Raw genomic sequence first — 12,428 nt, 5'->3', positions numbered from 1 at the left:
TGTGGTAGTGTGTGTGTGTGTGTGTGTGTGTGTGTGTGGTTGAGGGATAATGGCAAATGAATCAAGAGACATGCTCTTCAGTTAATATATTTGCATGTATTGAAGATAAGGAAGGCAGAAAAAAAGGGAAGAAGGAAGAAGGGAGAGGAAGAGAGAGAGAGAGAGAGAAAGAGAGTAAGATTCCCAATATATTGAGGGAGTTTTTTAGGAAGGCCCAGTCAATTTTAGCCAAATGAATGATGATGGTGTGCTTGATGTTTGTTAATAATTGTAGTAGTTGATCGATAAGTATGTCTGTTAGATTAGATGAATGAATGGATTGAGATGTTGTTAGAGAAAATTCCGGGAAGCATTGACGGGTTGAGTTAATCCCGATCATGAAAGTAGCGGGGGAATAAATAGATAGAAAGATAGAAAGAATGGAATGAAGATCGTAGGGCAGTAGGAAGAATTATTGAGCAATCATTGAGATATACTACTCGACAATGCTGCAATAGGATAATAAAACTGCGTTACATCTACTACTCTTTCTGCAATCCTCTTTCTCTTCATATTTAAGCTTTCCCTTCACCCGTTTAGCCCACTGATTGATATGATCACAGCTTCTCCATACCTCCCCACCCTCCCCCCGATACTTTACTCAGTAGCATTTTCAACTACGGTTATGTCAGCAGCTATATAGCATTGGAATTGTTGGTTAAACGTTGTTGTTGTTGCAATCGATAGCAATCCTTCATCTTTTCTATATTTATCACATAATTTAATTAACATTTTACGTTTAGTATATATTTCATATTTACCCAATTGCAATTGGTTTACTACTTGTTTAATTTTAATTCATTTTCTCATTTGTACTTTTTCATTTGAATAAATGATATTTTTTTTTTTAAAAAATAAATGATATCTTTGGTTTTGTTTTTTGTCTTTTTTTTCCCACTGTTTCGTATATTGTATTAAAGATGGGAATAAGGATTTGTTAAATTTGCTTCCATATCTTATTTATTTGTTTAGTTAGAAATGAAATGATAATTTAAAATGTGAAATGCTTGAAGATTTCTGTTATATTTGGGAAATATCGGGAATTATATTAGTTATTTATGAGTATATATAATGCAAATTATATAAAATCATTTCAGTATTAAAAAAATTTTCATAGCAATAGTGGATTACGTGTTTGCGATTGAAATTCGTTATAGTGAATTAATTGGTCGATGTTTGGATATTCGAGTCATTATTGCTCACTATTCACTGTTAATATATCTTGACTTGTAGGTACCTCAAAAGTTATTAATGAATGATATTGCTGGGAATTAGATATTGAATGTTAGTATTATTCCATAATTTTATAAAGATTTTCCAATTTTCTGCTATTTCATATTATGGTATCATCCACGAATTTTTGATTGCGTTATATCGTTTTTTAACAAATGATTCGATTTTTGATTCACTTTTGTACAGTCCTACTATTGATATCATTTTATGGATTACTATTGGGTTTTTTGAAATTTACAATTCAACAAAAAACGACTTTTTTCTCTTATTACTGCTGTATACTTTGATGAAGGTAACTTGTTGCAGTCGATATCATCAGTTCTCCCAGTTAATGTTCTAGGAGTTTAAAAACTTCTGCTAAACATTTTTTTCTTTTGTTTTTTCTTTTTTTTTTCTTTTTTTTTCTTTTTTTTAAGAAAGTATTGAAAGGAACAGCTTGACTAAGCTAATTATGAAAGTAATAAAATCATTGATTTTATCTCTTTTTTTTCTTCCCACTACTTTCTTCCTGTTGAATGCTTGTGACTTTCAAGGTTTTTTTTGTAAAAAAAAGGAGGATTTTTTTTGACGGGAATGATTAATTTTGCATTTGAAATGTGAAGTGATATCATCATTGGATGATGCCACAACCACTTTTCTCTTTTTTTTTGGTAATCATCTCAACACTTCAGTCAGAATCATAAATGTTTCGATAATTCTGGATGTTTGTTGTAAAGTTAATGGAGAGGGAGGGTGGGGAGGTTAGGATGGGTTTATTTCACAAAGTTTTTGGGTAAAATAATTTCTTTTCAAAGTCATTTTTAATAGCTTACATTTATGCGGGTATTGTAACATATCAAGTTCAAGTAGCTGTAATTCGAACAACTTGAATTCAAATAATTGTAATTCAAGTAACTGTTTTTTTTTCTTCCCCTTCAATTTAATTACATTTGTAAATATGTGATTAGTGTCGTTTGATAGTGCAATGAGTAGTTTTATCATATCCTAAAATTAATAAGAATGAGGAGAGAAGTGGCATTTTGTTTTGAAATAAGCAAATATTATCCAGAGGATATTTCATAGTTCGGAGGGGAGAAAAAAAAGAAGAAAAGAAGGAAGTTATGAGAGGAGAATCTTTCTGGTTTACTTACTGAATAGTGCTATTTTCCCTCTCACTTCATAGAACTATCATTCATCCATTTTTCTGATGGGATCAAAAATCACATCCATTAATTTAAGAACAGATTGTTCTCTTGCTCATATCATCAAATCTTAGCGTTAGCCGAATAACAACAGATTTCATCACTTTTCTTTTTTTCACTTTTCGTTAGTTTCAAGTTGAGTTGATAACGTCTTGGTGTTTTATCACTTATCACCGTATCAGAATTTAAATTTCACGATATCTTTTACCATTGGGAAACTTTATCATTTGTGATATGATCGTTGACACTATCGATGGTACATATCACGGATGATGGTTGTATACTACGTTACATTTGGCAGGGAGTACGTAATGATGATTAATAATTTGGCACAAAATTTTAAAAATATTTGAGCAAACTGATGGAGATGAAAAGAGAAGAAAGTTGGGGACTGAAGCTGAATGCTTCGATTTTCAAAGCCTCTGATAATATTAACCATTTATGGAGGTATTACTTGAAAAAGGAATTTGATAACATTTTTCATTTCTTGTGAAAGAGAAATTTATGAATTTGAAAATGAAATTCTAGAAGCAATGCAATTTGCAGTGCTAGTTATATCATAATTTGCTGGAATTGCATTGATCAGAATGGAATGGAGTAGAGCAGAATAATAAACAGGGGAAAGGATTAAGATAGAAGTTACAGTAATTGGAATTAAGATAGAACTTACAGTAATTGGAGAATAATGGTAAAAGGGATCAGTTATGGTACGGGGGGGGGGGGTAAGATGGGTTAGGACAGGCTTAAAATATGGTGTGATAGATGACAGTAAGATAGTTGATAATTGAATGGGTTGATAATAATGTTCTGAAATTTCTTACTTATTAAAAGATAGACGTATTCGTGCAATTTTCAAGAACAAAAGAATAGATGAAGCCATACTTTCAAGGCATAATACGACATAAACATTACCCGCACTTATCACTCATACACACATACATACATAACACACACACACACACACATACACTTACGCACATACACACACACATATATATATATACATAGGTGTAGCACTTATTTTCCTTCCTACGCTGCTCTTCTTGCTTGCTTACCATCACCAGTTTTCCTTTCGGATATTTTTTCCCTTTTATTTTCGTCATTGTTTGTTTACGTATTTAAAAAGTGTTATCGATTTTGTCAATTTCTTTATAGAATTTTTATGTGATAAACGATGAATAGCTTGTCGATTTATTGCTCCCAAAAATGCTTAAGACATTTCAATTTTGTCTTGTTTATGCTTGCTCTAAGGTCGGTTGTTTTGTTGTTGAATGAACAATAGGAATTAATAATGTATGTATATGTATGTGTATACGTGAATCTATTATTTCTGATTATATACGATTTGTTCTGATTGATTGATTTAGGTTGCTTTTTATAGACTATTGTGTTGTTTTTCGAATTATTGGAGTAATTTAGAATATTGTCCTTTCGACTTTAAAATTACTTTCCATTTTTCGTTGTTTTCGAAATTTTATGACCAAATTGCTTGTGACACGATATGCAATGATGAAAAATGCGGATCGTTCCAGTTTTCTTGCGATTAGAAGGTGTGTGTTTGTGTGTGTGTGTGTGTTTGTATGTGTGTGTGTGTGTGTTTGTATGTGTGTGTGTTTGTGTGTATGTGTGTGCTTTTGTTTGTATGTATACGTGAGAAGAGGAAAAATCATTTCAATTGGCGTGTTGCAGTTAAAAAATTACATATGTTACAGGAAGGAAGAATTTATACGTGAAGTTAACAATTTCTGTTTCAAATGTCGCGTGAAGAAGTGTCTGTTAGCTGCTATAGAATAGAATCAGTTAGATAATAATAATAATAATAATCAATAATTCGTGATTATTAACATATGTTTACTTATATTTGTTTATTCGGTGACAATACGTTTTTCCTTGACTTATTGCAAGAGCGTTTTCTTTTGTTGAAATGACACAACATTTTTCTTGCAGCATTGAGCTATGTCAGGTGGTGTTAAAAATCGTCGAATTTCACTAGGTTCACCCAAGGATTTGAAGGAGGTACATTTCTTTGAAGAAGAAACAATTCCTGATGTTCCAGAGAAAGGTGCTCGTGTTAAGGTACAGTCGTTAATTCCTCCTCTATTCTATCATTCTCTTGCACATAATTCAGAGGTCAATGTGTCATGTCGAGTTAAAGATGAAGATAACGAATAATTATGTCTAACTCCAGATCATAATAACAGTTGTCACGTGAATTATTTGATGTGATGTAATACAACTGAGTCATTCGTACAGTTTTCTAGCCACGAATTTTCTTGATGTTAATCGTTCACTCCTCGTTGTTTTGGCTTTGTGGTTCAGATAGATTTCAGGATAAAATATGTAGAAAAAAAAGTAGGAATAGTCTTTAATGTTGAAAAAAGAGAGACAGTAGGAAATGCTATTAGATTACTTCCACAGTTTATGCAGAGGATAAATATCAGCATTTCTTTCTAAGATTTTTTCTCTACATAGTCCGTATGTTTAGGAAGGTTTAAGCAAAGCCAGAAAGCACAAGTCAAAAAAGTGGTGAATTTTCTCATGGGTAGTAAAGTGGTGGATTTTTTCTCATCTCATAGGTAGTAGTCGACAAATAATTGTAGGGAATCTACATCAGTTTGCAATATCCGTGTTTGGTACTTTTTATAATACGCAAGTTGTTGCCTTGATATCCATCAGTCTTATTAATGGTACATAATTTGCATTTTAATGTTTGAAACAGAAAACGAAGTTAATCATACAACAATTTTGAGGTGTGTTACGCTGGAGTATGTCTTACGGATCGCGAAGTTACAAATACGAAGCAGGCAAGAATTACGAATGGCATCAAAGACACGAGTCTTTTCCCAGGTTAGTTTTGTTGTTTATTATTGCACTCGATGCTTTATGTGCTTCTTTTCAGGATTACCTTCCGATTTGTCTTTTGCAGTTCCTCAAAAGTTTATCGCGTATGACGTTTCCAAACAAATTAGTTTTTCTTTTAGGATATGAAGTCTCTGGTGTAGTTGAAGCATTTGGTGATGAAGCAAAGTGCGCGGAATTCGACTTGAAAATTGGAGACAAGGTATGTCTGCGATGAATAGTCTCACATTTTATAGAGTTCGTTATCTGCACAGTCCTTTTGACTTGTTCGATCGTATTTGTCTATTGTGTATATTCGGAGGTCAAGAAACATACTTGCCTAACTGCTGATCATACTCCAGGTAATTGTTTGGCCAACGGATGAAATGTGCCAACATGGCTATGCTGACTATGTCACAGTACCTACACTGCAGTTTCTTATCAAGATTCCGGATACTCTATCAATGCATGTCGCTTCCATCCTTCCAGCCGGTGCTACTTGGGCGCTTTCTGCTGTTATTCAAGTAATTCGGTTCACTTATCATTTGAATGCTTCGACCTGCAAATTAATGTCTCTAATGGCATTTCAAACCTTGTTTTTCAAAAAACGATGAAAAGAACATTTTTCAATAGCGTGATACACAACGTCATAATGTAGTTCTAATTTAGCAATTAGTTTAAAGGGAATCCTCAAGCCATAAGCGGTTTTAGTTTATAAGTAGAAGGAATTTATTGTGTAGCTCACTTGCCTAGAACTTAATAATATCGGATATATTTCAGGCGAATGAATATCTAGAACAGTACTATGATAGTAATAGGGGTTATAACGATAAGGTGAATAGTTTCATAGAAATGGAGGTTTTTAGTATGTTGTTTTTCTACTAGTTTTTTGCACTGAACTACTTCGGTTTCAATCTTTCTTTCTTTTTCAATTATAATCTGATGCGAAGGGATAATAAACTTAGAGATTTTGCAGTCTCAGTCTTTTAGGATCGGAAGTTTCATTAATTTCAAAAATTATGATCACTAACATGCATAATCATCCGATGCTCCGTGTATACATCCTTAATTCTTTATCCATATTTCTTACTTACATGTTGTTGTTCTCCAAAAATTGTAGCTTTTGTTTTTTCCTATAGGCACGTCCAATTGTTGAAGCATTTTCACAGTCAAAAGGTTTCTGCAACATCCTCATCGTCGGTGCTGGTGGTTTAGGACTTTGGTTACTGAAGTTGGCAAAACATTTTCTTTCCGGACATCAGGAAAGAAAAATTAAGGTTAATTTACTTCTTCCATTTCTTACTGTTTGTGTACAGCAATATTTACTGATTCAGTTTGGCGTTACGATTGGAATATGATGTCAATGATATATTTGAAGACAGATTTATGACAAGTTGCATTTCCGGTAACCATCACATTTGCGAATTGATGGGTGTACTGATTGTTTTGCAAGATATTTCAACTGTAATTTTCATTTTATGGAGTATTTTAGATTATGGTAGCAGATGCTCGTGAAGAACGTCTTTGTCTTGCTGAGCGTAATGGTGCGGATTTCGTCGTGCATTGGGATGATTCTGGTTGGTTCAGTTTTTATTTTCAGAATACTCTGTAGAGTAATGGTTGTCGCAAAATGCATATTTTGTAACATGTATGTCAGCTTTCATAAGGAAGCTGGGAAAGTTTACGTTGAATCTTTTGAATAGATGTGGAAAATTTTTCTTCCAGAATTTGAGGAATATCTCATTATGAGAACTAAAGATGTTGCTCGTACGGGTGTTCAAGTTGTATTCGATTTCGTCACTTCGCCACGTACTGTTACTCGTTCGCTCAAATGCCTTGCTGAGGTAAACATTCATTAGCCTTTTGAAATTTCTCAGTTAAATTGAATCTAGCAAAACTTATGACTTGTATTTACATTCAAGTTTCTCATAAATACAAGCATGCTTGAATGTTTAAAGTAATGTTTAGGGTGGTGTGCTGTTTGTTGGTGGTCTGTCGGGTCTCGATGTACAGCTTCCTATTAAACTCGTTGCTCGTAATCGTCTTGCAATCATGGGAGTTACACGTGGTTCCATCGAACAGCTCAAGAATCTTGTTTGTTTAATTGCTGGAGGACAGATAGATGCTCCGGACTACAGAGTTTATCCGGTCAATCAGGCATCACAGGTTTGCCATCAGTCATTTAGGGTTAATCTGATCCCTGTCGTTGAATCTTATAATTTTCACAAGGATAAAAAACTCCCTCTATCTACTACTACTAATAATAATATAGGTTGTGGGAGATGCTTGGTAACGGAAAGGTTTTATACCTTTCAGGTATGAAACCCGATCGGAAAAGATATATTCCTTATTAATTGGTAGCCGTTATTCTATGTGACAGAATTTTTTGATTACGGGGTAAGGGTTTATTACTTAACTCAGGATTTCGTTTCCTTTTCGACTAACCAAACAATAGCATATTTTACAGGTGTTGAAACAGTTGAGTATGTCAGAGGTTGAGGGACGCGCAATTCTGGAAGTATGCGATCCGAATACGGCACTCGAACCCGTTGTGAATCCGTGAATATTGTTGAAATGCATTTGTTGCTGAGATGCGTCGGGTTTTGGTCGTTCTGTTTTTGATCGGTTTTGATCCTTTTTTTTTCGATCCTTTTTTTTTTTTGTTCATCTCAAGATGAGCATATTACTGTTAAAGATTTATTACTACAAATTTATCCATCACTGTTACTCTGGATCAAAATTTAACTATTCGAACTCCAGAAATGGTCCATTACAAAGAGCTAAATAATGAATTCTTTTCGATGGATTTTAATATAATTTGCCCTGGGTTAGCAATATTTGCTTTCTTTCCTTACCAATGCTAGGAAGGCTGAATGAATCACCTTTCCATTATGTTTACCTTACCTCTTCTGTTTAATTTTACGTATTTGACATGTTGACACATGTTGTTCAACCTTTTTGTCTTCTATAATTTTAGCTTCAATTTAAGGAGAGGTGAGATAACTTACTGGACTTGAAACAAAAATTTCATTTCTTCAAGCAAATTTTGATAGTTTTCGTGCAGAATTTCTAAGTACTCTTTTTGTGCCACATATGGCCTAGTATTACAAGGGATGTTCTTTTCCCTCATCTTTTCATTTAATGTAGTTTTAGTTTATCATCCCGTATGCTTATCGTGATCTGTGTATTATTTCGTCAAATGCTTCGACTTTTTTTCTTTTTCATCTGTGCATCGATATACCAATAAATTATAGAACTGACGTACTGCAAATCGTTATTCGTACGTGTGCACAAGTGTATGCAGTGTATTAAGAATAGGGATTATTCATTCGTTAAACTGTTGCAAAAATGTATTTTCGAAGATGTGATCATCAACATCTATGTCCAAATGTACTTTCGTTTACTGGATAAACATATATCCTCATGTGAAAAGCACCTTGTTTGTTTCTTTTTTCCTTCAGATCCAGTGTTTACATTTCGTTTATCAGTTTTTTTTTTTAAATCAAAGATACCTTGCTATACGTTATGATTGGAAGTGTAGGTTATTTGAATTAATTTTACCCTGTTAGCGATTATCGTTATAGCATTTATCTCTTTTATATAGTCGAATAAAGTCGGGTTGTTCAAGCTCTTTGAATTCACACGATCAAACTAAGAATGGATTTTAGGATGAGAACAATGAACATATCAGATACTTTGTCGTATTGTTTATTTTAAATGTACGGGAATTAACCAGGATTCCGGTTGAGTGTCGAACGTTTACGCAAGTTGTTGGTGAAGGTGTACCGTATCTGAGTTATTTGAGGAAGATGCGCTGGCTTGATTTCTAGTCGCATAAAGTATTTTTTAGACAAATTAGTTTTCAGCTAGTACGTTCAGGGCACACACTTTTTCTGTGTTTGGATGAATGGCACTGGACTTCAGGATACTCTCAAAGGTGCGGTCGGCTCGTCATGGACGACTCAGGTAAATTTCTGGAGATAATGATGTGTTCAGATATCTCATACAGTGATGAGTGTGAGACTTCGTGACAAATGGACTATAAAAGATATGATATGAAAGCTGGCTGGCAGCAAAATTGGATTTATTGGTGATATTGAATACTTTAAGGTTATCGCGTGCTGATGTTGATACTCCTGTGTTCATGCCGGTTGGAACGCAAGGAACTATGAAAGGTTTGCTACCAGAACAGCTCTCAACAATGGGGTTTCGTTTGCTGCTTTGTAATACATATCATCTGGGTCACAGGCCTGGTCACAAAATTGTTCGTAAAGCTGGTGGTCTTCATTCCTTTATCAATTGGCCGTATTCAATTCTGACTGATTCCGGAGGCTTTCAGGTATATTTTTGGGTTCGTTGAGACTTAAAATTTCATGATTTATTACATTCGGCTATTTTTTAGATGGTTTCATTGAATGATTTAATGAATGTGGACGAGGAAGGAGTCAATTTTGAAAGTCCGCATACCGGTGAGAAGATGATTTTGAGTCCTGAAGCGAGCATACAGATACAGGTAAGAGGTTAAAGTGTTCAATTTTGTTCCCCTTATCAGTCCTGTTTGGTACATTTTTTGAAATTTTTGAATTTTCGATCACTTTACCCAAGTCGATTTATTTGTCTACTTATTGTATATTTATTTACTTATTTGCTTATTTTTTCTTCTGTGCTGCATTCTATTATTCAGCAAGAGTACTTGAGTGATTAAAAAAAATTTGGTATAAATTTGTGCAAGCCATTCTTTTCCAAAGCTTTGTTTTCTTTCCTTTCTTTTGGAACTGTTGCAGGAAGACTTGGGAGCTGATATTGTAATGCAGTTGGATCATGTAATACATGTACTTCGTGAAGGACCCATCGTTGAGGAAGCAATGGAACGATCGATAAGGTGTGTGCATTATTACCTAGGACTGAACAAGTCCACTAAAATTTGAAAAATCAATGGAATATTGATCTAAAGCGGCTTTTAGTTCATGCATTTCATTTTTTTCAGATGGTTGAAACGTTGTCGTGGTGCGCATACAAGGAAAGATCAAGCCTTATTTCCTATCGTACAAGGTGGTTTAGATCTTTCTCTTCGGAAAAAATGTGCTACAGCTATGGTACAGCAAGCGGAAACGGGCATTGCAATTGGTGGTTTAAGTGGCGGTAAGACACTAATTCTTTTTTTTCTCTTTCATGGAATTTTGTACTTTTTATGCATTTCTAACATTCTACCTATTAGACCTCATTTCATATTTCACTACTGCCTGCTATATTTTGTTAAAAGTAGCGGGAAGTTTTTTGTCATTACATTAGTGTTGACGAATAGATCCTATACGTCATGCAACATTGCCAAATTTAGTTTAACCGTTCCATAGATTATAAACATCGATCAAAATGTCTCAGTGCGCTTACACTAATGACGCCTTTTGAATATGGTCCTTTAAAACTTGAGCGAAAGAGGCTTATGATGTTAACCGTAAAAATATCCAATTTAAGCTGCATGCTAGTTAGACTTGCGATAATTTTTTTCCCCACTGATTTTACATATATGACTTCACAGCACTTTTTTTTTTTCACTTTGTAACATTTCGCGAATGGTTTTCATCTCGAAAATGTTGGAATGAAATGTTTATTTCAATGTACAGGAGAAGATAAAAATTCATTTTGGAGAATTGTTGCATGCTGTTGTGAGAATTTACCAGAGCATCTACCACGATATGTGATGGGTATCGGATGGCCTATTGATTTGGTGATTTGTTCATTGCTGGGTGCCGATATGTTCGATTGCGTTTATCCAACGCGTACCGCAAGGTTTTCGATTCATTATGCTTATTACGAAATACTTAATAATAAATTTTCAAGAAATTGAAATTTACGAAGCAATGAATTGATTTTGAAGGTTTGGCACAGCAATTGTGCGACGTGGAGGTATGCTGCATCTTACTCGAAATGAATTTGAAAATGATTTTCGACCGATTGACGATAGTTGTTCATGCCATTCTTGTCGAAGTTATACACGAGCCTATATTCATTCCATACTAAATCAGGTACATTTTGCTTTCTAATGGGGAAAAATCGAACAGAGAGAGAGAGAGAGGGAGAGAGATGTCAATTTAAAGTCTACATTAAAAAAGAAAAAATTTTTGCAGGAAACTGTTGCATGTCACATTATCTCAGTGCATAATCTGCAGCATCATATAGATCTCATGGAACGATTGCGCACTGCAATCGACACAGATGCAGTACAAGAATTTTTAAAAGAATTTTTGTTGGAGCAGTTTCCAGATGGTAACACACCAAATTGGGTTCGTGATGCAGTTGCTCACATGCATTACGAAATCTAAATATATGTGTGATTGTTACTTATCATTTTTGTTAAAACTTTTAACATTAAACACAATACTTCTCTTATTCCCTTGTTTACACTGCAAAATCATAAATCATGCAATCCTTGAATGTCAAAATTTGGGATTATGGTTTTACAGGGATATAAATTTCCATTACATTCTCATAGCTAAAGGCTTAAAGTATGAAATGTTATGATTTGGATTGGAAATGCAATCAATTTAATGTATTAGATTAAATATGAAGCTATTGCTCACACTCTGTAGAGTGATTAATTCGAGAAGTGTAAGATCATCATACAAGATACCGCGCTTTATTTGCCAATATATCCGAACAAATATATTGCTGCCTACATGTGTGGAAGAAGTTAAAGATAAGATACAAATAAATTAGCATAATCCTAACTTTATTGTTCTAAGTCACATCATCAGTAAGAGATTTCTACCGAAATCCAAACATTGCTTTAACATGTAGGCGACAAATAGTCATGACTACAATTTTTTTTTTTATTTTTGTTGGATATTGTTTGGCTTTCTTCTTTGATATGTCAAATCCATTTGGTTGTGTTATTGCTATTCCAATTCGTTTAGAATTTCGTTTTGTGGTATATCGAATTCCTGAAACATCAATTTTCTTTTTTTTTTTGGTTAGTGACAATTACGTTTACCATATTTTTGATTTTGTTATATTTTCGATATATTTTTGTCTGGAATCTGAAATTTCTGAAAAATTTTGAAATCCTTCAAACTAATTGGATTTCAACAAAATGTTGGATCTTATGGGGATATTTGTAAAGAAAAAAAAAAAAAAAAA

The 12,428-nt window shown here is 33.8% G+C and overlaps 3 protein-coding genes across 3 annotated transcripts in view; 2 read left to right on the top strand and 1 right to left on the bottom strand.

Annotated features, from left to right (window-relative positions):
- The first annotated feature begins 4,394 nt into the window (after window positions 1–4,394).
- Window positions 4,395–8,046, top strand: LOAG_08522 (hypothetical protein). The gene is made up of 9 exons (XM_003144053.2): window positions 4,395–4,529; window positions 5,204–5,300; window positions 5,435–5,514; window positions 5,654–5,815; window positions 6,431–6,568; window positions 6,784–6,868; window positions 7,017–7,135; window positions 7,260–7,457; window positions 7,759–8,046. Exons 1-9 carry the CDS (start codon window positions 4,410–4,412, stop codon window positions 7,852–7,854), a joined length of 1,095 nt encoding a protein of 364 aa, XP_003144101.1. The 5' UTR covers window positions 4,395–4,409; the 3' UTR covers window positions 7,855–8,046.
- Window positions 8,047–9,151: 1,105 nt separating this feature from the next.
- LOAG_08521 (queuine tRNA-ribosyltransferase) lies at window positions 9,152–11,769 on the top strand. Its single transcript, XM_003144052.2, has 8 exons — window positions 9,152–9,257; window positions 9,402–9,630; window positions 9,694–9,804; window positions 10,076–10,173; window positions 10,279–10,433; window positions 10,916–11,081; window positions 11,170–11,317; window positions 11,420–11,769. Exons 1-8 carry the CDS (start codon window positions 9,199–9,201, stop codon window positions 11,612–11,614), a joined length of 1,161 nt encoding a protein of 386 aa, XP_003144100.1. The 5' UTR covers window positions 9,152–9,198; the 3' UTR covers window positions 11,615–11,769.
- A 152-nt stretch (window positions 11,770–11,921) lies between these two features.
- Window positions 11,922–12,428, bottom strand: part of LOAG_14773 (zinc carboxypeptidase) — a 3,181-nt gene continuing 2,674 nt past the window's right edge. Inside the window, exon 7 of the mRNA XM_020448853.1 lies at window positions 11,922–12,232. Coding sequence (XP_020301031.1) covers window positions 12,188–12,232 — 45 coding nt within the window. The 3' untranslated portion in view covers window positions 11,922–12,187. The remainder of the gene's footprint in view (window positions 12,233–12,428) is intronic.

This window comes from Loa loa (genome assembly GCF_000183805.2).
Source record: "Loa loa unplaced genomic scaffold supercont3.306, whole genome shotgun sequence".
NCBI lineage: Eukaryota > Metazoa > Nematoda > Chromadorea > Rhabditida > Onchocercidae > Loa > Loa loa.
Note: the sequence above shows the minus strand (reverse complement) of the source record. Positions and strands in the feature narration are given on the sequence as shown.

Excerpts from the sequence above, each read along its gene's own strand:
- LOAG_08522 (XM_003144053.2), top strand. The coding sequence starts at position 4,410 with ATGTCAGGTGGTGTTAAAAATCGTCGAATTTCACTAGGTTCACCCAAG. Across the intron at positions 4,530-5,203 it reads AGAAAGGTGCTCGTGTTAAG|GTGTGTTACGCTGGAGTATG; the intron begins GTACAGTCGTTA and ends AACAATTTTGAG. Across the intron at positions 6,569-6,783 it reads ATCAGGAAAGAAAAATTAAG|ATTATGGTAGCAGATGCTCG; the intron begins GTTAATTTACTT and ends GGAGTATTTTAG.
- LOAG_08521 (XM_003144052.2), top strand. The coding sequence starts at position 9,199 with ATGGCACTGGACTTCAGGATACTCTCAAAGGTGCGGTCGGCTCGTCAT. Across the intron at positions 10,174-10,278 it reads GCAATGGAACGATCGATAAG|ATGGTTGAAACGTTGTCGTG; the intron begins GTGTGTGCATTA and ends CATTTTTTTCAG. Across the intron at positions 11,082-11,169 it reads TATCCAACGCGTACCGCAAG|GTTTGGCACAGCAATTGTGC; the intron begins GTTTTCGATTCA and ends TTGATTTTGAAG.